General features: G+C 44.2%; 1 protein-coding gene across 4 annotated transcripts in view; it reads left to right on the plus strand.

The window, feature by feature from the left end:
• Positions 1–25649, plus strand: part of MMD (monocyte to macrophage differentiation associated) — a 175379-nt gene that overhangs the window by 122746 nt on the left and 26984 nt on the right. For all 4 annotated transcript variants that reach the window (XM_078654412.1, XM_078654413.1, XM_078654410.1 and 1 more), the window contains exon 7: positions 1140–1209. In XM_078654412.1, the coding sequence (XP_078510538.1) occupies positions 1140–1209 (70 nt within the window). The remainder of the gene's footprint in view (positions 1–1139; positions 1210–25649) is intronic.

Below are 25649 nucleotides of genomic sequence, written 5' to 3' on the forward strand. Positions count from 1 at the left end.
ATGGCTGGGTCCACACTGGGGCTGTGTGGTGAGCAAAAGCATGGATGGATTATACCCAGATCTGTAACTGGCAGTGAATGTTTAATTTGTTCACCATTCCGTCCATCATCTGTTCTTTTTTGCTTTTGACGCTCTAGCCAAGAAGCAGCCTCCTGAAGGCTTAAGGGCTCATCCCATCAGAGCTAAGGCTACTACCACGGCGTTGCAACATGGTGATCCAGTCCTTGACATTTGTCAGGCAGCAACGTGAGCATGGCTGCACACATTTACCAAACACTACTGACTGGACAGTCCAGTCGGAAGGGACATCCTTTTTGGCCCCTTTGACCTGCAGGACGTCCTGGTCTAAACGTGTCCGCAGTCCCTTCAGCAGGGATGATATTGCTTGGGTATCTATTCAAAGGTAGAGAATCGGTGGCTAGATGTCTCTGTCAGATGGACACGTTTGCTTACCTTTGGTAATTCCTTATCTGTTAGAGACCTGATTTAGCCGCAGTGCTTACCGACCCACCCATCCTCCCTGCAGAATCAAGGCTGTTCCCTTTCAGGGCCCTAGTTGGTTAAAGGAAACCAATGTCAGTGCACTTCATGGCTGTATGCTCCTGGTGTGGAAAGTCGAGAAAAGTAACTGACGTCAGCGAACCGATATGGCGCCTATATAGGTGATGCGGACTACACAATGGCGGAGACGATGCCAATGATGTCACACAGAGCCAACAGATGCCACCTACCGGTACACAAGGGTATTGTTCGAAGAAAAATCTTCCCTATCCAGTCCAGTGCCTGAGAAATTCAAAGGTAGGGAATCTACGGCTAGATGATGTCTCTACCAGATAAGGCATTACTGAAGGTAAGTAACTTGTTCATTAGTACTTGTGGTGGACTATCATCCACTAAAGCAAATCAAATTTCTCACACACTGTATGCTGATGTGCTAGATAGATGCACAAGCATAGTGGGTCATTTTGATATTTAATATAGTGAAGGCTGTTTTCTAAGAGCTCACCGGGTCACCAATTTGTTCAAGTAATACCATTGACGTGAATGTTAAAGTATTACTTTACATTAAACATAGATGTTCTGTATCTGGTATATAGTGTGTATTCATTAATGTTTTTTTATTTTTATTGTTTTCTTAGGTATAAGATTATTGAACTTCTCTTCTATTTGGCAATGGGTTTTTCTCCTGCCCTAGTAGTCACATCAATGGTAAGAAACCGAAACGTTAATCTGAATCCGAGCTCCGAGTCTAGATACAATATGAGTTATTAATCAAATAATGTTTTGCGTATTCTCTTCCTCTTCCTTTCCTTGTTCCTGTGATAATTGTGTTGCTTAACCATTTCATTACATTATTGGTATAGTTTGACAAGCTAAAAATAAAGCACAGGCTATTTTTTAAACATATGAAGTGACTAAATTTTTGGAGGGATTCATACAGCCTCTGTTTTCCTGTTTATCACTCTTAAGCATGAGATTTTTATGTTCACAGTGGACGTTGAGGTGTACACTTAATGTATTTCCAAGATAGAAGGCCTTATTTAGAGCTTGGTGAATGGTATCATCTGTCAGAAATGTGACAGATATCCCATCCATTGTATGGAAAGTAGCCCATGACATGTTTTGATGGAGTATCCCATCTTCCAAATTCTAAACAAGGGCCTTGGTTTGGAGACATCCTACTACTTTACTTAAAGTACAAAATGGTCCTGAAGAACAGGACGGTAGGTCAGAGATAACCTTGACTCGTTACTACAGTCTGACCTGCACTGTCATCCCTGAGCCCGCATAATGCTTGTTCATGTACATGGCTGATTACCTATCCACCAATCCCAACCTTTACAGCAGTACTGTAACATATCATCGATAAATTCTAAGAACTCACTCAGGTCAGCCCCAATCTGAAGTTGAGTCCTCCCTGGTAGTACCATCTTACAAGTGTGGGACGTGGTGGCAAATGATGAAAAATGTCACATTACGTGAGTGAGCCATCCTCGTCCACTTCTTGGAATTGCCTACAGATTGGGGATATGGTAGGTAGCAGGTGACAGGGGGACCGCTCCAGGTCCCCCATAATGACTCGCTAAATAGCCAAGCAGGCAGATTGCAAAGCCCAGAGGGTAGCACACCTATTTGTGTGTGTTTAACCTCATTTACACAACAACTGCCACCAGCACTACCACTTCAGGGATTGTCAGTGCAACAACCCTACACCTCTGTTATTCTGAAAAAATAGTGATGATGAGTTAGACTCTCTGCTTGACTCCTTTCTACTTTGGCCAATCCATCACTCGTCTAGCATTCTTCACTCACCCCTCAAAAGAGGAGCAGAGGCTTGTTCGTCGGGACCGCAATAGGGCTTTAATCTTTTAAATTTTTTGCACCACTGACCATTGGGTTGACGATCAGCTTTTTGTGATTTTTCTCTGGGGCAAAGAAAGAGAAGGCTGTGCAGAAGAGGACCCTGTTGAGGTGGATTGTCCTCTGAATCAAGCTCTGCTGTGCAGTTACCAAGAAACGGCCTCAGTAACGACAGAGAGCCCAGGGCCCAGGCTGCCACCACTGTGTTGGCATGCATACTGCTTCGACAGCCAGGTCTGGAGGGAAGAACACTGCGCCCATTCGTTCCTGCACTACTTTTAAGGCCAATCCCTCGCTACAGACCCTTCACATTGAGGCGGTACAGCTGTGGCCTCTATTCTAAGGTGAGGAATCTGTGGTTAGTAGTATCCATCAGGAGAACACGTCACTTAACCTTTGAGTGCTCTGTCTAACCGCAGATACCTAAACGCTATCTCATCTCCCCTTTGAGTGGAGTGACCTCTTTTGTAACATCTAAAAAGAGGGGCCTCTTTTGCAACATCTAAAAAGGTCCAACAATTGGTTCACGTTCAGCATCGGAGAACATAGATACTGTCAAGCAAGAAACTGACGCAAGAGCAAAGGGGTTGTACTTATATGCAGCTCCACTCCATTACTTTCTGGGGGATATGGAGCCTGAGCCGCACAGTCCAACCTAGCGGTGGGCTAGAACATTGCTGAGACAGTTTCCAGATCCAGTCTGGTACCTGGGTAGTGGTCTTCGGTGAAGAACCTGCAGTTAGATGGAGTACCCACCAGAAATAGCTTTACCAAACATAATTAACTGGTTAATTACGAACCCCATGCCCAACATGCGAGAACCATCTTCACATAATTCTGTCTTACATCATTTATTGCTACCTTAGCTTACAACCTTTGAACCCTTTGAATCTGATGAAATCCGTAGACTGGCTGCCAAAATATTAGCCCATTTCTCATAAAGCTCATGCACTGCTGCAGGTCATATAACAACTCCTCACTACTCTTGGTACTTCATAAGGTGGGTGGCACCCTCCATTTAGGATTCTATTTTTCACCCTGTTCAGCATGCCATTAACACCTTGCATCTAAAATGAGCATTGAAAAATCCTGTAGGTCTGCCCTTGGCAGGCTCGTGTTATGGCAGTTCTTTAAAAAATATTTGATTGCAAGCATACACCTTAAATTGAAAAAGAAAATATTCCACCACAAAACATGGCAGCCAACCCCTTCACAGTTTCCCACTCCTGTGGGGTGAGCAGTGAAATTCTTTCCGGAGGAGTGGAAAGCTGTTTTAAGTATCATACAAAACTGCTATGCACTCTGGTTCAAGCACACTCCTCCACCTGTTCGTCCACTACATGTCACAATGGCTCGTCTAAACAACCTCCAACAAGAGACTTGTTCTACCGTAGAAACGAGCAATATAGAAACTTCTCTCTGATCAGGTTATGTTGTTATGTTATTTGGATTTTTTAAGCGCACAGCTGCCCCAGCTAAGGGGCGTCCCGGCGCTATATCTGGAAAAGGTAACATAACTAACAACACAGAAAAAGTAGGGAGTGATTAATAAGACAAAGGAAAGAAATGAGTTTTGACAGCCAACAAAGGTATCTACTCAAGGTACTTTCTAGTCCAAAAGAAAAGTCTTTACAAACCATTTTGGCCAATTCTGGATCTGATTCCTCAGCAAGTATGTCAAAAACTCAAAATTCATGATGGTATTTCTCCATCATTTATACCAACACATTTGCTAGACTTTGAGCTACTGGCATTGTAAAAAACAAACATGTTATTTATGTGTTGATTTTGAAAACAGATAAATAAAAGGCATTGCGATTTGCAATGCCAATAGCTTAAAATTTCACGAATGTGAGACCTACCGCACTGCAAATGTTTATTCACACAGAGCAATCTGTACCATTTTCTCACTTTGCCTTTAGTAGCATAACCTAGACTTTTTCCATAGACAATGTAGCAATGACCACTGAGACCACTTTGATGGCACATGATTGCAGAATAACCCCTAATCTCTAGCACACACAACTTTCAGGTTCCTGTCTCTTCACAGCGTCCTCGGTTTTCACAAATAAAAATCCACACTGAAAGCTAGTGTTCTAGTTTCTGACAGGCCTCTGGTGACAGTGCTGATTTGAGAGATCTGTTTCTCTTGATCTCACAGTAATTGCAGGACTTCTTACAGAGCCCTGCTGTGGGTGTCACAATACTGGGAGGAGGGGTGAAGTGCATAAATCTGAGATGTCTCTTCTGTGCGGGTGCTTGTCTCTGTGTATTCTAGGTTCCTGAGGTGTTGTTCTCTTGCTACAGGTTAGCGCCTGTAAGAGGTGTAAAATCCGAGGAATGTCTCTTCTGTGAGAGTCCTGTGCCTATAAGGTTTTTGTCACTTTGAGAGTAGCTCTGCTGTGCGGTGCCTAACTCTGTACAATCTAGGCTCCCCGAGACTTTGCTCTGCTCTATACAGGCTAACGCCTGTGAGAGTTGTGAAATTCGAGGAATGCCCTGCTTTCTGAGGCCTGTGGTTGTAAGGTTTCAGTTACTTTGGAGGTAGCTCTGCTGTGAGATGTCTTACTGTACATTCTAGGCTTCCCAGGCATTGCTATGTTGTTTATAGGTTAACGCCTGTAAGAGCGGCGACATTTAAAGAATGCCTCTGCTGTGGGAGGCCAGTGCCTGTAAGGTGTTTGTCACGTTGCGGATAGCTCTGCTTTACGATGCTTGACTGTAGGGATCTGGAGGGATTGCTCTGCTGTCTAAAACCAGAGCCTGTTGTCCTATGTAATCTGTGCTCTTGTTCTGTTGTCTCAGACCCAAGCCTATAGATTCTGTGTTGCCATTTTCCACAAATTATTTGAGGTTTTGGGTGTGGGTGGAGAGTCGTAGGGAGGCAAGAAAGTTTAAAAGTCACGAACTGGAAAGACAAAGGCAGGGCGTGGAAACATGATAAAGCACAAGGACGCACTCAGCTTTTAGATGTCTGGCCAGGAGCTGGAGGTTTTTTGGGCATTTTACCTCAGGGGTAGTACTATGAGACTGCAAAAGCTAGGATCCTCCATGGCTTGAGTTGTTTCCCGCAGCCACAAGGAGAGGGTGAAGAGTGCAAGGGGGTTAGGGCAGAAGGAAAGGACAATGACCATCGAGCCTGAGCCACGGCAAGGGTCTGGTTTTGCTCTAAGAGTCCTGCAAGAGTCGAGCCATGAACATTTTTGGCAAGTAAATCGCCATAAACATTTATTAAATAAATAAATGGCCATGGGGTTCCGGGCTCGATGCTGTTTGGGAGGTGGAAGGGGCGTTCATTACTTAGTATGTATTGTGAAAAACAAAAGTGAGAAGGAGAGAGGCGAAGAGGAAGACATTGAGAGGGGGAGGGGCAGCGTAGGAGAAGTGAACACTGACTTGTTTAAAGACAGAGGCGAAAATGAAAGCAGCGCTTCACTGGCAAATCGTGTAAAGTGGCGCTAATGTGTTTGGTTGTGAATTAAACCAATCTGATTTGTTTTTGTATTTGTAACCTTATGTTCGAGGCATTTGGGCTGCTGAATTCATATCTTAGCATAGATCACCGACTAGTGTTGGGTCCGTATGTTTGCACCTTGTTGTCCTGGAAGAGTCTTCGAAGTATCACGAGCTAGGTGACTCCTCCCCTGGATTACAGTGCGCATTGGCATCCTCTCCATCTTCAGATTGTTTTTTTCTGCCATTGGGTTCGGATGCTATTCCTCAACTCCAACTTCGGAACCGAAACTTTTCAACTTTCTAAGGCCAAAAGGCCTTCTACATCGACGGTATTGTACTCGTTCGGTACCCCTTGACTCGATAATACTTTCCATCTTGATCCGGTCGTCGACGCGGGCCGTTGGGCCTTTTCGACGCCACGTGGGCCTGCTGCCGATGGAAAGGATCCAGTTTAAAAAGTGCCCACAATGTCACTCCGAATTCCCACATACTGATAAACATACAGTATGCAACAAGTGCCTATCACCCGAGTACAACAAGGACAACTGCCCAGCCTGTGCTCAGTTCCGGTCGAAGAAAACTATCCGGAACCGAAGAGCCGCTAGACAAGAGATGCAGCGGCAGGCACCGGAACCGGAGAAAATTTTCGATGACGAACATGACCTCCCAGAAGCGGCGGACTCCAATCTAGAAATTGTCACCGTAGAGGACCAGTCTGACTCCGATGACCAGATCACACCGGGGCAAACCGTGAGTACCAAGCCCCCAACCCCGCTTCCATCTCAAGACAAGGCTCCGGTCGAAGCATAGCCTAAAGGCCTTAGCCGAGATCGACAGACTCCTTCAGAGGCCCTGTCTTCCGGCTCGGCTCCGAAGACCAAACCCAAGCCTTCTTATACCCCAGGAACGACCAACACTCTTCCCAAAAAGGCCGTAGAACCTAAAAGGGTTGTTGAGCCGAAGAAGCTCGTCGATACAAAAAAGGGCATCGAAACAAAAAAGGTCGTCGATTCCAAAAAGACAGTCGACCAGAAAAAGGCAGTCGAACCTAAAAAAAGTGTTGTTCCACAAAAACCAGATCACACTAAAAAGCCTGTCGATCCGAAGAAGGCCGCCGAGCCTACAAAAAACCTCGACCTGAAAGGGGTCGTCGAGCCAAAAAACACGGTGAACCGAAAAAAGTTATCGAACCGGAAAAAACGGTCGTCGAACCAAAGAAGGTCGCCGAACCAAGAAAGGCAGTACAGCAAACAAAAGACGTCGAACAAAAAAGAGTTGTCGAACCAAAAAAGGTCACCAACCCGAAACAGCAGTCAAGCCGAAAAAAGCCCCACAGTCGAAGGCCCTCGAGCCAAAGACTCACCACAAACAAGTGACTAAGCCCAAAACATCGGCGCCAAAACCAGGGACAGTTGAGGAAGAACTTTTCCATCCTGATCCAGTGAGCGCAGAACAACCTAAACTGTATATAGACCCTGAAACAGGACACGTAACAGTTTACCAGAGGAAGAAAAGACCATTGGACACTGACACTTCTTCCCCTGTTCCTCCAAAGAAAAAAGACTTTGGAACATCTCCTTCAAGGCCTTTTACTCCTCCTCCTTTCTTTCCTAACATGCCTTTTGTGCCTTACTCTCCTGCACCTTCAGGTTATGATGACACAGAAAACATGGGGGAAGATCCTCAGGATGATTTTGTAGAACCCGAGGATCAGGATGTACAGGATAACACATGGGATGACCAGAATGATCCTTACGATACATATGAGCCACAACCCATCCCTGACACCTCCTACATATCCTACAAAGCCGCCGCCTACTGACACCATTGTCTTTAACCAACTAGTGGATAGGGCAGCTAAATATCATGGTGTAGACATGCACACTGACTCAATAGAAGAGGATTTCCTATTTGACATTTTTCCAACCTCAGAAAAAAGTGTATGTACATGTCCTATGTTAAAAGGGGTTCTAAAACACGCGCCAGACATATTTAAAGACCCAGCCAGAGCGAGTGTCCTCAATCCCAGAATTGAGAAGAAGTATAAATCAGCCCCTACAGACCCTACTGATATTAAGTCACAGTTGCCATTAGACTCACTAGTTGTATCAAACGCTCGAAAGCGAGCTAATTCACAAACGACAGGAGATGCTCCCCCCCTCCTGACAAGGAGTCAAAGATATTAGAAGCCTCAGGCAAAAGAGTGGCCTCCCAGGCATCAAATACATGGACAATTGCAAACACACAAGCTCTATTAGCACGCTACGATAGAGCACATTATGACCAACTGGAGGGTTTATTACAACACCTACAAGAACCTTTTAAAGCTAAAGCTAACGACCTAATACAAGAAGGCAAATTTATCACAAATGCTTCCATTAAATGTGCACTGGACGCAGCGGACACAGCAGCAAGGTCCATCAACACTAGCGTATTACTACGCCGGCATGCTTGGCTACGCATTTCCGGCTTTAAAAATGAAGTGCAATCAACCATCCTCAACCAGCCAGTTAACCAAGATTTCTTGTTTGGCCCTGCAGTAGATACCATCTTAGAAAAGATGAAAAAAGATACTGATACTGCGAACTCTATGGGCGTACTTCAGTTTCAACAATCCAGAAGTTCTTTTCGTCGCTCCTGCTTTAGAGGCTCAGGGAGAGGCAACATATCCCAAACTTCCTCTACATTCAAAAGTAATACCCAGAGTACTTTTAATAAAGGCTCCAACAGAGGAGGTTATAGAGGCAATAATAACAAGGGCAGAGGACGGGGCGGCAACAACACCAGAGCCTCCACCGCCACCAAACAGTGACTTGTTCACACTCACTCCAGACCACTTAACACCAGTCGGAGGCAGACTAACACAATTCCTACCAGTCTGGAACACCATTACCACAGACAGGTGGGTGAGACAAATTATCCAGTATGGTTACTGCCTGGAACTCACCTCTACTTCACCCAACATGCCACCCAAACACCGTCCAATGTCCAAAGAACACATCACGCTGTTACAACAAGGGGTCACAGCCATTCTAGAAACGGGAGCCATAGAGCCAGTCCCTTTTCAACACCAGGGAACAGAAGTATACTCTCTATACTTCCTAGTTCCCAAAAAAAGACGGATCCCTAAGACCGTTACTGGACCTCGGACCTCTGAACCAATACATACTCTCAGAGCATTTCCATATGATCACTCTACAACAAGTACTCCTGTTACTCCAGCAAGGTGACTTCCTTGCTACATTAGACCTCAAAGATGCATATTTTCACATACCTATACATCCTGCTCACAGGAAATATCTCAGGTTCACAATAGAAGGTCACCATTACCAATTCAAAGTTCTCCCCTTCTGGGTAACTACAGCACCAAGTGCCTAGCAGTAGTAGCAGCACACCTCAGAAGGCAACACATCCACGTGTTTCCATACCTGGATGATTGGCTCATAAAAGCCAAATCACACGCACAGTGTGCAAACCATACATCTCAGACAATCCAGCTGCTGCACAGTCTGGGCTTTTCCATAAATTACCAAAAATCACATCTGCAGCCATCCCACATACAACAATATCTGGGAGCAACAATAGACCTTAGTGGCAAAGGCATATCCAAATCCTGCCAGGATAGCCAACATACAGCCTCTCATTCAAAGATTTCAGCCACACCACTCCTTGCCAGCTCGAGTGTTCATGCAGCTTATAGGCATGATGACCTCCTGCATATTCATTGTCCCTCATACCCGACTTCAAATGCGTCCATTGCAGGAATGCCTAGCACGGCAGTGGAGCCAAGCTCAAGGACAACTAAAAGACCTTGTGTTGGTAGACAGTTGCACTTACAACTCTCTGCAGGGGTGGAACCCACATAACCTTTCCAAGGGGCGACTGTTCCTAGAGCCAGTTCAACAAGTAGTATTAACGGCGGACGCATCATTGACAGGTTGGGGAGCCCACCTACTTCAATACACCGTCCAGGGGCTCTGGACAGTCAAGCAAAAGACACTGCATATAAACCACTTAGAGTTGCTAGCAGTATTTCTAGCAATGAAAGCCTTCCAGAAATACTTGTACAACAAGGCTGTGTTAATCCGGACGGACAACATGACAGCCATGTACTACATCCAGAAACAAGGGGGGACACACTCTCCGCAGCTGTCTCACCTAGCACAGAGCATATGGAGGTGGGCAATTCCAATGAAAACAATGTGCCACCAAAGCAGTGTTACTCTGTATAGGGAAAGAAGTTTTCCATATACTGACATAATCAAAATTACAATACAGAGACTCTGTTGTCAGTTAAATTTAATTTCAGTAATACACCAAAGAAAACAGGTGGACAGAATAATATAGTCCATGTGAGTAAATAATTAGATACGTTCTTAATAAGTTGAAGCGTAGGTGCAGAAAGATGAAATTAAATTTTAACTGACAACAGCGTCAGTTTGAAATTACCTTGATTCTGTGCTCTGTATTGTAATTTTGATTACTTTCAAAATTCTTTCATTGCCATAACCTGCTTTAGCTTCGAAATATAGATTTTCACTGTCACGACATTGAAGTGGACCAGGAATGGAGAGTTCCTCTAGGTGCCAGGTTATATGAAAATGGGGTGAACTGTGGGGGTATGGGAGGGGTTATGGGAACACCCCTGTAAGAAATTGTATTGTTATTTGGGACGTGACTAACCTTATCAAGGAATAATTACAACCCTCAAACTCAATAAATTAACTTGAACTCATCTCCTTGTAGCTATGGTTCAGAGCAGAAAGGCTTAACTTAGGCCAATGTGTAATGTATAAAGCACCTATGCAGTAACAAAACACTAATACAGTCCTCATGAAAAACAATAAAGATCCCATAACAAAGTAGGAAATTAGAGTACAGTTTAATAAACAAAATGACATCAGTGACAAAAATAAGTGGAGCCAGAGATATGAAGTCCTACATTTTTAAGTAGGAATAGTGCGAAGAAGCATAACGTGCCATGATAGTCACTATTCGCTAGAGACCAGGAACTTAGCCCAATGTGATCCTGACCAATAGAGCACAAGTTGGATACACCAACCAGGTTTGTCCTGGTCAAATATTTTACCCTCTGACTTTAATAATTTAAGTCCCAATCCACCACAGGAATACACTTTTACAGTCCCCCAGGACCTCTTAGGAGGCACTTAGAGACTCACTGGGTGTCCGGTAGAGGCCAACAGGAGGGTCCAGTCCAGGTTCAGTTGCCACATGGTCAACCCTAGGAGCTGCATGGGAAGGCCTCTTCTGGCTTGTTGTGTCACTGTAGCTTTTACAGAATGTTAGTCTTCTTTGTCCTAGGTACAAGAGAGAGCAGGTCCAGTCCTTCAGGGCTCTTCTCAAGTCACAGAGAGCAAGTTATATTATTTTCTGATCTTTCTGACGCCCAGTAGTGTTCTGAAGTAGGTACCTAAAGGTGCCACATTCATACCTGGTACAAACTAATTAGTAAGAATGAATCCTGGGCACGCCCTAACAAATGGCTCAAACGTCCATTTGGGCATTCATAACATGGCTGAAATCTTCTGCTTTACTAAATGTTGGTTCTGAGGGCTGGGGTGGTAGTATTTGAGGAGTGTACCTTGTCATTCTAGTCCCCTGATGTGGGTCCTAGTGGAAGCCGCGGTACCCCAAAATACTAAGACGTCTGAAGCAGCAAAAGAAGGGTTTTCGAGCAGCGAGACAGTAGATACACCATAAGTGTTGTGGCATCCTGTTTCTCTTCCTTTCAATTGTGTCCCAAAGTGTTCTATGTAAACCCAGCGAACATGTCAAGCAGAATTTGACAAGCAGGACTGGACACTGTAATGTCAAATAAAGATGCTCTCAGCCCCCACTCGCATATTCTGGGAGACTCAGAGGGGTCTTCTCTGCCCATTCAAGTCATCCTATCGTTTGCTTCTTGGAGCCATTTCACAATTATTCAAATGCAATTGGCAATTCAATTAATCTATTTTTTTTCGAACACTGATGGGAATTCACGTAAAAAGTGCAAATCATACATTTACACAGTCATAATTGCAACAAGTTGTTAATACACATTTAAAAAACATTTAAATAAGTTTAAACCTTTTGCATAAACCATCTTATTAAGGGGGGAATAAACGGTAATGGGCTTCAAATTCCGATTGCACATTATATTTTAAAAAGATCGATCTTAAAAGTGACGACTTGCAGAGTGCAAATAAGGGCAATCAAAGACTACGTCATTTAAATCTTGTATATGAACACAGCGAAATTCACAAAGTCTCTCTTCCAAGGCGATGCCTTCCCCTATTCCTATAACCCTACAGAGGTAGGAAATGTAACCTTAAAAGCAAAATGAGTCTATGCACACCATGAGAAAGATTTCAAACTAGGTAATGCTGAGACTTTTTTTATATACAACAGTCATGTTTCTTTCGTTCTGCTTGCAGAGCAGAAGATCCCTTTTTTTGCTCACTTTGTACCCAAACATTTTTCAAACCTTTTTAGAAATGATTTTGGCATTTGAAAATCCCCAACTTGATTAATCTCAAACACTTCCCGCAGCTTGATTCATCCCAAACATTCTTTAACTTTTATAAAGGATGACAACAATGCACTTTTCTCTCTTTGAAGGTCCAACATTTCATGCGTTAAAGTAGCACGAATTAACCCCTTTTCACTTCTGAGCAGGCAGTTCCCCCACCTCAGAACAGCCGCCAGGGCGAGAACAACTGTATAAGGTAGCCCAAACTCAAGTCAAAGAAAATAAGGGGAAAACAGGGTATTCAGATTGCATATTTGATGCAAAATACACCGCCCACTACATAAAAAAAGGCCCAATGCCTCGTGTCCATCACTTCACCAGCATGACTTAAAGATGAACAAATATTTGGCTTGTAAACCGACAAGACGTGCACAGTGCCATTGCACGCAACATTTATACAATCTGTTAATGGCAGAAGCTTGAGAGAGTGCCTTACTTGTAGAATGACTTATATGATCTCTTTCACATCAATCTTACCCAGATAAGAGTAAAATGCCCTTTTTCCATCCTATCATTCCGCAGAAACCAGTTAACATTCCACCCAGTTCTGGCACCCTTCATTCTAAAAGTGAGTATTTTACTTTTTGAAATATTTATTTTTAAAAAGTGCTCCACAGCATATTCTGTTTAATCCAACAGAGCTACATCATCCGCATAAAGGCAGCATTTGTCCATGGAGCTAATTTTAGGGGGAACATCCCTTGCCATTCCCTCTCTACGGGGAAGATCGTGAAATTACATTGAGAATAGCAACGGCATCAACAGACACCCTTGGTTCACTCCATTACATGTCAAAACTCAGCAAGAACAGAAGCTCTACTCTTTTGAACACTGTGGAGAAATCAACGAAAGTTGAGTACATTGGCAAGCCCCTCAGCTGGGGATACTTTTCTATGACTGCCTGTAATGCTGCAATATTATCAAGAGTACTGCAATTACTCCTAAAACCGGCCTGCTCTGCGGGTATCTTATTTCCGAATGCCTAAAGTAGGATGCTTTTAGCGAATATTTTGCCCGGCCAGTAGTGCAATTTGCCTATAACTGGCTAGGAAAGTGTTCAATGTAATTTTTTATACAGGGGACAATAATGCCTCCCTTCCAAGAGGATGGAATTTCACCTGTAAGGTCTTAATGGTAAAATAATGGACGTAAATAAGTAGCCCATGAAAGGTCCTTCTGTTCGATGATTGGGATTCAGTCGGGCCCATGGATCTGGATGCTGTAGCACTCTTAATAAATCCCGCAATTATTGCACATGTGGGGAGACCGTATAAACTGACGTTTCTTTGTCTGCTCTTAACTAGAGGGCCACTGCTACTCTGCTTTCAGGCATATGGATCAGGATTATATTGTGTCCAGCCATGATCTGAAATCTGATTCACTTGATCGCTAACTCTCGAATCACTGTACTGGGCAACTAGGTACCAATATTTTAGGTTGAGCTTAGGCAGCGCATGCGCTTCTGCGTGGCATGCAGTAGTGGAGAATGGACTTGAAGCCCCGCCCACTCGCTGCCCATATTTGTTATTGGCTTGTCATTGTCCTTTGTAAACGCTGGCTTATGATTCATTATTATGCTTGTTAGTCCCTTCTTAGTACCTCCAGGTCTGCATTTGTAACCACCCGTGAAGCCTGGCCCTTTTATTTTGGTTGTTATACCGTACGGCTTATTTACTCTGTAAGCACTGTTTTCTTTAATGGTATCTCCCATTGCAGGCATGACATGCTTTCCTGCAGTAGGGTCACTTCTCAACTCTCTGCTGACTTTAATTTTATGCGTGGCGTATCGTTTTCCCCACCCCGGCGTATTCGAACAGGCTCTTTTTCTCCCCCCTCCGGCTTCGCATTAAGTGCCCTCCCCACCCGGTATTCTTGTTAGGGTAAACAGGAGGGTGGGTCCGGTCCCTTGTCACAGCTTGAGGAGGAGTTCTCAAAATGCACACTAGGAAGCCTCTCTTTCAGGGAAGCCAAGGCTGCCTTACAGCTATGCTGGGCCACAGCTACTTGGCAAGGAGGACGTCACCATAAACACTCCATCTGCTATGCCCCTAAATACGGCAACATTTGCGTCTTCCCTCAAACCTGCATCCTGGCTGGGTCTGCCTATTTCATTAAAAGGTAGGCAATCCTAAGACAGATGGTTATGGCACGCAGAGATACAAAATATACCATGTTGCACATTGAAAAATTGGACCAATTACCTTTCACTGTGGCTGAGTCACCTGCCACAGAATGGTTAATCCATGGCTATATTACACTGCTGGTCACATTTCAATACTGTGTCAAATACCATCAGGTAGGCAGATATGAAGCGCTAGGAGAAGGGTATAGACATGAGTACTGTGAATTACTGCACAGATTTAGATGTAGGAATGGGGACAATGAATTTTTTCTCAGCGGTTCTGAAAGCACTGTGAAAGTGCCTTAAGTGGGTCCGGTTTCGCAAACTGGTCCTCTTACTTGAAGGGTACACCAGCTGCCGTGACTCATCCAGTGTTCGAGTTGCTCTCTAATAAGAACTATTTGATGCTTAATGATCAAGCCTGTTGTGGGATGGTACCAGGCATCACATATCTGGTCACAGTAAGTTCCAAGGTTACTTGTTGTATACAAGTATTGTTTCCACCGGCCCACACAGTTAGGGAGGTAACGCAGTGGCGTTCATTGAATGTTTTCTTTATACAGTTGATTCTCTGAGCATACTGAAAACCATGATTTTTCAAAAAGATGTAAAAAGAACATTTGGACAGAACGAAGAACAATGTCATACATTCACCCCAGTAAAGAGATCTGGGCCTAAATCCGTAGTTTTTTGCTCACCATTCCATTACAGTTTGGAACCAGCCATATGCTAATCAGTCTTGATCCTGCACCCAATGGAAACAGTCCAGCCAGAACTGCCAGGCCAGGACCTCCCTGGACTGGAAACAAGAATCCTAGGCCGGGTTTCGGGGTTTCACCCCTCTTCAGCCAGGATAGCTTGACTCCAGTGGCATGGAGAGCAGGGGACCCCCGTCTGGGCATACCCGTCCCACTCGTGGTGTGGTTGGGACATGTGTGTGCGCAACACCAGTGAACATTACCATTTTAGGGGTGCACCCTTGAAATTGCGGCACATTGGCGATTCGCTATTTGCAAATACGGAATGACTCCCATTTCATAAGCCATTCCTTATTTGCGATTAGCAGATAAGGAATCAGTAGGAATCGCAAATAACATTGCGATTCCTACATGCATCCCGTTTTGCGAGTCTTTAATAGCGAATCCTTAAAATTCGCTATTAAGGACTCGCAAAACATTACTTTGATGAATCTGGGGGTTAGTGTGCTAGTAGTACCTTATTACCTGAAACCTGTTTCTATACATTAGCTTAATGAAAGAAAATATTGTTTTTATTGCATTTATAGTGTGATTATTTTAGCATTAGTTGTCCTTGTCGACCTTTGGCTGAGGAGTGGGTGTTATGTTCCCTAAGCTAGGCGCAAGTAGTAAAGTAACCTTTTACCTACATTTTCCTACCTCTCACTGAATAACTGTTCTAGCAATGACCTTGTACCCAGTTACGTGCTGAACAAATTTCGATTCGTTTCTGTAACACTAGCCTCCTTTTTATGCAGGAGGATTCCTACAATCCTATCTTGGTCCCTTGTACATGATGTACATAAAAGGATTTACATTCTCTGTACAAAAGTCATCGCTATCTTCATCCAAGGGCGACAGGACAGTTTTGCATAATTGCAATTATTGATTTAGATTAATTTACGCAATCACAAGCATAACATATGGATTTAAGTAGAACCCCTGAGACTACCTTTTTGGTACAAATGAACCGCACCTTCACTAGGTAGACACAGGAGATGCTTCTATGCTGTCCTTGCACGCTGAGGCGTCAACATGCAGCGGTCCGACATCGCTGGCGGGGTGTCCAAATCGTGACCAAGACTGGATCCTTCATTCTCTCCCATCAGGTAATGGGGTTGGCTCTTTACTTGGGGTTTCCTGGTTTTACACCCACATCCATGCTCGGTAAACTTAGGTAGTGTCCGCATCGTAGAAGTTCGCTTGATTACTGTTCTGGTTATATGCCTGCATATATTCACTGTTTTAGCACCATGGTAGAGTTCTACCTTCTGTTTACTCTGTTGGTGCTTGCAATCTCTTGTATTTACTTCTGTGTATAGATTGTCGCAACAAAATGTTTTATACTCCCTGCTGAAAAGCAGTGCCCTCAATATCTCAGGTATGCTTTACTTTAATACCAGTCACCATCATCTTTTTGAATTGAGGCTTGAACTGTTTAGGTTTATCTTCCTTTTTAGGTCAAGCCTTTGCAGCGCATGCTCTGCAAAGGAAAACTTCCTTTTCCGAACGCTTAGGCTTTTCAGCCTAGCTCGTGCACTCGTTCCATTGCCTTCAATGGCAACGCATGCACGTCAGGACATTCAATTGCGGGAGCGCTCGGCCCATCTGGTCGCAATTATTGCTCCCGCATTTCTCCCCCCTGCTGCTGGGAGAGCGCTTTTTTTCTTGTTCTCTCTGAAATCTCGTGCCACTCTTTCACCCCACCGTTTCCCCCTTCATTTTCCCCTCTCCTCCTTTAGTTTATTTCTCTGACACCCTCTGCCTCGCTCTTTCTCGTCCTCCTTTCAGCATCTCTTTCCTTCCCCTCTCCTCCTACGGCCCTCTTCCCTCTCTCTCAACTCTCAATCCCTCCCTCTCCCCTCGCCTCTCCCCGCTCCCTCCCTGTTGTCCCCCTCGTGGGCGCCCGGGAGAGCCGCGGTCGCAGCGGGTTTAATTAAATGCTAAGTGCCGCCATCAGATCTTCTCCCCCTGAGCTCCGCGCCGCCCGCTTCGGTTGCCGTCAAGGCCCGCTGCTCCCGGGAAGCCATCCTGCACGGGGCGCCGGGGCCGCGGAGACACCTCAGAGACTAATGGAACAGGACATAGAGTGTGGCGACGAGAAGCGGCCGGCACTTACGGCGCGCTCGTGGGTGCCCGTCCGTCACTGCAGCAGAGGATGGGGCTGTCCGGGTGTGGCCCGGAGGAGAGTGGGCTCGGAAGGAAGACCTCTGCGGCCCTGGAACTGTTAGTAGGGTCAGTCTGTGTACCAGGGTTCAGTGATTAGGGTCAGTCTGCGGACCAGGATTCAGTAATGCCCGGCCGGTGAGGAAGCAGAAGGTCACCAAGACAGGGCCAAAATTCAGTTGAAAGCGCTTTAAAGAACATATCCAAACAGCATCTCAAACACAAGGTGCTAAAGTAATGTGATGTAGTCAGGGCTTTAAGTGGGGTGAAAAAACTGGGGGGGTCTCGCAAAGGGCGTGGCCAATTTAATTAAGGACGTGGTTAAAAACAAGTAAGCTAAAAATCTGTGCTTAGCCTAGAGTGCCGGCCGACTTGGATTTTGCGGTTTCTGTGTTGCATCTAGATATGATACAACAAGTAACATCATACCCAGGGCTTTAATTGGGATGAAAAACTGGAAGGTCTCTGAAAGGGACATGGTCAATGTAATTAAGGGTGTGGCTTTAAAACACGTAAGCTAGAAATCTGTGATTAGCACAGTGTGCTGCCCGTCTTGTGTTTTGCTGTTCCTGTCATTGCATCCAGATATATGATACAACAAGTCACATCATACAAGTCAGGTCTATTGGTTTTGTCAATGCTTGCTAGTTGCATAAGATAAATAAGCAGCAACTACGGCTTGTATATATTATTGAAAACACTTCCACTTAAAACCCTGGTGACACCAGGACAATGTTGCTGCTCCTGAGATTCAAAAAGAGAAGGGAAATCCAGAGAGAAAATGACTCTCTTTAATTGATTTCCCTTATCCTACACCGCTCCCTTGACATGACGTCATGCCGTAACTTCTCCACTAGTGAGAAGTGAGCAGTGTGAGTAGCACACATCGATGTGCTTGTTTTCACTGTTCCGGAAAAAAACGGACCATCTGTGCCAGGGCACAAGACAGAGCCCGATAGAGACCAGCTGAGTACAATGGTGCTTGACAACTCTCTGACCCCAGCTTTGAAAAAGATTGATTTCATTGTTCCTGGATTTATGGCTGTTCCTTTGTCTCCACCATGTGGGATCCATAGGTCATAGCCCTCGCCTCCGTGTTAGCTGGGACCTTTGAAGGTCATGGCTGCGTGCCTCACCCCCTGCCTGGGTACCCCGGGCCTGTCAATCAAATCTTATCTTAACCATTGATGTAACACTTAACATGGACCTTCACACTGAAGACCAGTGTTTACAAACATGCAGGGCTTACACCAATAAAAATTACTCTAACTCTGATCTTAGCCAATGAGGCAACACTTAATCCAGAGACCAGAACACTGAAGACTAAAGTACTTGAATATGCAAATCTTACACCAATCAATGCGCAGTGCTCAATTATAGGAACTGTATTTCTTAACCAATAACATCAAACTTACGTCAGTGGCCTTCACACAAAAGACCAATTTACACGAAGATGCAGAGTGGAGGCACCACCAATCAGCATGCAGTGTTCCATTGCACTAAATCTAATAGTTGATTGAATTATCTTAACCCACTCACTGGGTTAGCCGAGAGTCATCACTATAACACCGATTTACTTGGAGATATCATAAACAGCATGCACATCGTTGAAACAAGAGCCAGGAAAGGAGAAATGTAAGACCACAGTCTTATTCTATTAATATTTTCTGCAATTCAATAAATTCAATTGGTGTCCTGGGCCTAATAAGCCAGCCAGTTGCTTTACCACCAGGAGACATGCTATCAATGTATTGCACCTTCTCCAGACAGGGTTCACATATGTACAAACTACATATAAAACAAGCGGAAAAGGGAGCCGATTTCCGATATTTCGGAGATCTTCTAAAATCCACTATTCCTATCTTCCCAATCCTAAAGATGGGAAGACGCCATTTCTGGCAATAACTCTAATAAGCTGGGCAAAGTAAGAATAAGCAATGGCATAGCCAATAGGTCTCGCCTTTGGGATCTTATAAATGTTTGGTTATCCAGCACAATATCCTTTGTGCAACAATCTCAACTTTTGCATGGCTAAACACTTATAAGGTCCCAAAGGCTAGACCTATTGGCTATGCCAATGCTTGTTTATTATGAAGTCAGAAGAGCGTGGTGAGTCCTTTTTCGGTTTCACTTACTCCTCTTATCTGCGCTTTGATCGTCCACCTCTCTCCAGGAGTTTTTCGGATGACTCCTAAAAGGAACAAGTTGAACGTGTATCATCATTCTGATACCCACCAGGCGTTTTAATATTATAATGGATATGCAGATTATATCGCTTTTTTGTGGCGGCCTGTTGAGATTTGCCCCGAGATTCCGTCTTTTTTGTTGTAGTTTCTTTTTGTCCCACATCTTCTTTGAAGAGTCTGATGCCTTCTTCGAGTTATCCTTTTCAGAATTACTCTTAATTTGTGGTTTACTAGGTCTGGCTCCCAAATGATCTCTACCTATTGTTGCATAGGTTTCCCCAATAATTTTAGTAAGTTGCGCTCCTGTTCTCTCAGAGTCAAGTTTGAAAGTTGTTTGCATACCACCAATGCTGCTGCTTCCCATTTAATGTTAACTTAACATTATGGCGGATACTGTGGCAAAGGTGCACATCAGTTTCATCCCCAAATCCAGGGCCGGTCCTACTCCGCACTAATTCCAGATCTGTTTAAGCACCTCTGCCAAAATGGCAGAGGGTGTACCATGTTTTCTGGTATATACTGCAGGACAGACTGTACCCCCAAGGAGAGCAGTTTTCCACCAGGAGAGTCCTCCCCATTGGCAAACATATGGATAGAATTCTGTGTTTTGTTTCTGAGGTCCTATATGGTGAACCACTGCTTCAAGCGGTCTTCTTTTTTTGTGCTATCCAGAACAGAATTTCCTGCTGTCTAATGGGATTTTTACCCATGACTGAATTGTTGGTTTGTGGATTGACTCCAGGGTAGCCAATTGTGGTTGTGCAGCTTGAACAGCCGTTGCTGGTTCGCTTGACAAATTGTGTTTAACATCTGTATGTTTTAACCAGTATAGCGTATGTAGGTCTGGAGCTGTTAGATTATCTGTTTCTGGATATGGTGTGTAATCTGCTAACCCTGGCTATGTCGCCCCCCTCATTGCTAAGGGGACCTAGTCTAACATTATTGTTTGTATGTGGTAGGGTTAATGGTATTTCTAGAGCTTCATAAGCTGTGTAGTTATAGGAACTATATCTACAGTGTATGTATGAAAAAGTCTTGACTTTGTATTAGCTGCTGGGAATGTGATAAATTAATAGGATGCCTCTGTCATAAATGCTTTGTGGGTCTCAACCACGAAGATAACGTCTTCACCCTTCTGGGGCATACCACGTTGTAACACCATTGTGTAACCGCATGTCTGCAGTTAAATGGTATATTAATTGCCGGTTTGTCCTCAGACAGTTTAATTAGTGGCATCAGAGAGGGTACGTCTGTGGCGTGATCCTTTGGAAGGAACAACCTTCAGCCAATATGTAGGGTTTACATACTCCGCTGAGGAGGATTTTTTCCCTAACACCAAGGACGTCTCCTTTTAGTAGGTGTCTTTGGATAGACCTAAGAAAACTTCTCCGATCCTCCATTAAATAAGAACCCCAGCTAGAAGGTTGGCGGTGCCATGGTGAATGGTCTGCTAGCTCACAGTGAACCTTCTGTACCCCTAACCTTACAGGGTAGCAAATAACTGTGCAACCTCAGAACATGACAACTCTGCCTCCCCAAGGAAATTGTGGTAACAGATCTACAACCCTGATAGTTGGTTACTTATACATACCCAAAGAGATACACAAGAAATACACACTAAAGCATTCCAGTATTTATTGAGGCATTGTTATTCTTGAGTAAATTACTTGTGCTGCAATATACAATAGAAGGAAACAGAATAATGTGATTAGCATTACGAGAATGGTGAAAAGATAAACAGTTAAACCACTTTGCTTATTTTAGAGAATATTTGCTTGTATACAAGTACAGTAATACATTGTTATGTTATGTTATGTTAATATGTATTTATTAAGCGCTCGTACGCCCGGGGGCTTCATGGCGCTATAGAAGAGAACACAACACAACAGTTAAAAGGTGGCAGTAATAAACCTCAGCAGTAGGCCTGTGAGAAGAGCCAGGTTTTAAGGGAATGTCTAAAATTAAGAAGGTTACCGCTCAGTTTCAATTGTAAAGGAAGCGAATTCCAAAAGGTGGCTGCAAGATGGTCAAAGCAGCTGCCACCAAGGCGCTTCCTTTTGTAAGATGGAACAATCAGTAAAGATTTTGGAGCAGAGCGGAGATTTAGGGATGGATTATATCTGAGAAACAGATCTTTTATGAATTTTGGGCCTGAGTCTTGTAAAGATTTAAACAGGATGCACCCTGTTTTAAATGCGATTCGCTGCGCAACAGGCAACCAATGTAGATGTTTCAAGCCAGGTCTGATAGATTGCCTTTTTGGAAGTCCCAGAATCAGTCTGGCGGCCTGATTCTGGACCAGCTGAAGACGTTTTAACTCTCCCAATTGGAGCCCCAAGTAAAGACTATTGGAGAAATCCAATCGAGATAGAACCAGGGCAATTATGACCTGGATGAGGGCGGCCTGTGAAAAAAAACAGGCTATTTTCCTTATTTTTTTTAATTGAAAGAAGCTAGAGGACACTATCGCGCCTATCTGTCTTTTCAGATAGAGATCCTCACTAATTAATATTCCCAAGCTTTTAACTGAGGACGATCTGGAAGGTGGTGCCCCCATGCTAGATGGCCAAAAGCATGGGCTCCAGCTAAGAACACTCTACCCAGGCAAGACCAATTCCATCTTGCCTGGGTTGAGTTTCAGATGGTTACAGCTCATCCAACCCTGAATGTGTGACATGACATGGTGTTTTGAAATTCCTCCACCGCGTCCTTGGTGTTCAAAGGGAAGATGAGTTGCAGATCGTCTGCATTGTTAAAGATGGTAACTTTCGCATTTCTTAGGGAGTACAATAGCGGGCGCAGGTACAAATTAAAAAGTAAAGGTGACCGGGATGAGCCCTGAGGTACTCCACATGTGGTAGAAATAGTGGGAGCTGTAAAAGGGCCCAGTCTTACTGATTGGGTGCGGTCAGTAATAAATGAACGGATCCAACTCAACGCGGGCCCCCTAAGGCCAGCTTGTTCGACACGGTTGACCAAGATGGTGTAGTCAACCGTGTCGAAAGCTGCCGAGAGATCGAGTAAAACCAAGGCCTGGTGAATTCCATTGTCCGCATTCCGCCTCAAGGTATTTTGTACCGCCAAAATGACTGCTTCCGTTGAATGGCACGAACGGAAGCCAGCCTGGTTGGATTCAAGGTATTCTGTTTCTTCTATGAATTTAGACACGTTTGCGCAAACGTGAGCCTCCAGTAACTTAGAACTATAAGGCAGCAATGATATAGGCCTATAATTTAACAAGTCAAGCGGATCTGCTCCAGCTTTCTTAATCAGAGGGATAAGTAGGGCCTTTTTAAGGTTGTTGGGAACTTTACCCTGTAGAAGTGATCCGTTTAACAAAGGAAGCACGCCCTCAGGGATAGCTGTTCCCACCTCTCTCAGGAGAGACCTCCTACCTAGTGCATCCTAACCTGTCATGTCTAGGGTGAGTAAATCTCCCAAATCCCTGAGGTTGATCTAACTCCCTGTTACCTGTAGGTTAGTGTCATCAAGCTGCCCGTCTTGGTGTAGACCTGGACAGCATCCCTCACATGAGGTAAACTGAAATTAGCGGAGTTGAAATTCCGGCATGGATCGTCCTCTCGGTGCCAGCTGCCAGTGAAATGATCCTCTGTCTAAACAAAGGCTTGATGTAATCTATATAACAACATTCTCCATATTACCATTTCCGAAGGCAGGTTGCTGTTTATTCTATTGTGATAGCTCTGTCCCTGATTGGCCAACACAAATAACATCTTGCGTGTTTAACTTAGCCCCTGTACAGAATGTTCAAGGTGTTCTGATAGATTGCCTATGAAACTGAGTAAGCAAAACTTGTAGGATATTATCCTGTATGTGCACAAAAATTAATGTGTGTAAAATGTCATTGTGTTCAGGGAGAGAAGACAATTTAAGAACATGGGCATGTAAAATGGTGTTTGTTAACTAGACCTAGTGTATCCATGTGACAGTTCCATCAAGTCACACCTTTGTATGTACTGTCTCATGGGAATGCACAAAGTTCAGCTGTTACCCACACCCGACTGATCAGAGACTGAAGGCACACAGGGCTAAGACCAAGCCAACTTTCTAAAAGTGACATTTTCAAAGATTTTATGCTAAATTCGACTTTACCAGAAAAATGATTTATAGTTACAAATTCATAGATGTTAAACATGGGATATCTGCTACCTCTCCATCAGGAATTAGTTTATTAAGTGTAATAGGGAATCCCTAATGTTATCCTATGAGAGGAGTAGTCCTCATTGTAGTGAACAATTAATTCTGGGAGCTTTTCACTACCAGGACATGTAAAACTGAAAAGTATGTGACCTGTCTTTTAGTTACGGTGTTGAGAAGTGTGGCTCAATGGTTGGAGCGGCAGACCCTGATGCAGAGGTCTAGCCCGGGACCAGGGTTCAATTCCCCGCCTCGGCGGGTCTTGGGCTCCAAATTCCACGGACCTGATAATTCTCGCCTCGGTGCCTATTCCAATCATGGAGTCCCACTCTGCAACTCTGGGCAATAGCTTGCTTAATCTCCACCACGGCCCCCACAACGCTAAGGATACCTGGCCTCCACCTTGGGAGTGCCCAGGAGTGGACACCTCACAGGGAAAGCCAGGATGGGTTCCACAGCGGTATTCGTACAAGCGCCTTGAGACCCTTGCGGGTGAGTAGTGCGCTATACAAGTATCCATTTTTTAGGGAGAGAGCACATGCACTGGTTAGCAGTGGTGACGTGCCCAGAGTCCCTACAGCCAACAAAATCGAATTGTGCAGAAAGGGGAGTAGGAAGGTAAAATGTTTGGGGGTGACCATTCAGAAAGCATAATTTCCAACATATGCTGACCTATTTAACCACAAAGCCAGCTTGAATTGCCTGCGATTGTAACTTTTTCGCATTTGAGACTAACGTTTGAGAGAGCCTGGAGGAGGTATGACTTCGAACCCACAAAAAAATTGGAGACAGCACATGATCAAAATTGGACACGGATCATTCTAGCTAGGATAAAATAAAAGATAAAACTTTCTCAATGCAAAACAGTATTTCAGATGAAGCCCCCTTCTCAAGTATTGGATCGCTACAATTTCATTGAGCATTAGAAAAAAATAAAGGTTTCACAGTGCTTCTCACTCCTCCTCCTTGCAAAACTTCGTAGAACTACGTCCACATCGAAATTCTCATACTGGCTGGCAGAAGTGCAAGAGCAAATTTAGCCCCCAGCAACTTCAGACATTGAAAAGGTAACTTTCTTGAGGAGACTTTTACAAATTGATTTGCAAATCAAACTTAGTCATTGAATTGGGTTTTCAAAAATTATTAAAAATAGTTATTTACTTGTTTTTCTAGGAAGCCACATTCAGGATATACAGGATTAGGATTGTAATCTGTACTCTGGTTTTCTACATAGGACTGCTACTCATGCTGCAGTGAAAAATAGCTTTTGGGTGCTAGTCACTGTAAGGACATGTCAACATTACATTTCTACATGCCCTACTTTTAAATACCATGCATCCTACCTTGCGGACTACAAGGCTTTCAAAAGGATAACTTACTAATTTTTAAAAGCAAGGTTTTGACTTGTCAAGAAAGGTTAAATTTGATAGATCAAATTGCAGTTTTTACACTGCCGTAGTCAGGCTACACTGGTAGGCCTGAAGCCCTGTTTGCACCGCCCCTGTACTGTATGGTACAATAGGTGCTACAGGTAACTAGTACCATTTAACTTCCAGTCCATGGGTACATTTCCTGGAATTAGTAAGAACGCGGAGAAACATGTGAATCGTCTTTTCTCCGCTTTCCTCGAGGCCAATGACCTACTCCATCCCTCCCAAACAGCCTTGCGCCCACACCAACGCACCGAAACTGTCTTGTTGGCAGTGGTGGAGGAATCTAGAAGGATTGTTGACTCAGGAGGGTCCGCGGCCATAATCCTACTGGACTTGAGCGCAGCCTTTGACACAGTGAACCATCACATCTCGGTCCACTGTCTCAGGAACTCAGTAGTGACCGCCACTGCCCTTCCGGGAAGAAAGAACCTTCCAGGTTTTTGAAGGCGATATCACCTCACATGCTATTCCATTACAGGGCAAAGTCCCTCAGGGCTC

The sequence above is a fragment of the Lissotriton helveticus genome, chromosome 7 (genome assembly GCF_964261635.1).
Source record: "Lissotriton helveticus chromosome 7, aLisHel1.1, whole genome shotgun sequence".
NCBI lineage: Eukaryota > Metazoa > Chordata > Amphibia > Caudata > Salamandridae > Lissotriton > Lissotriton helveticus.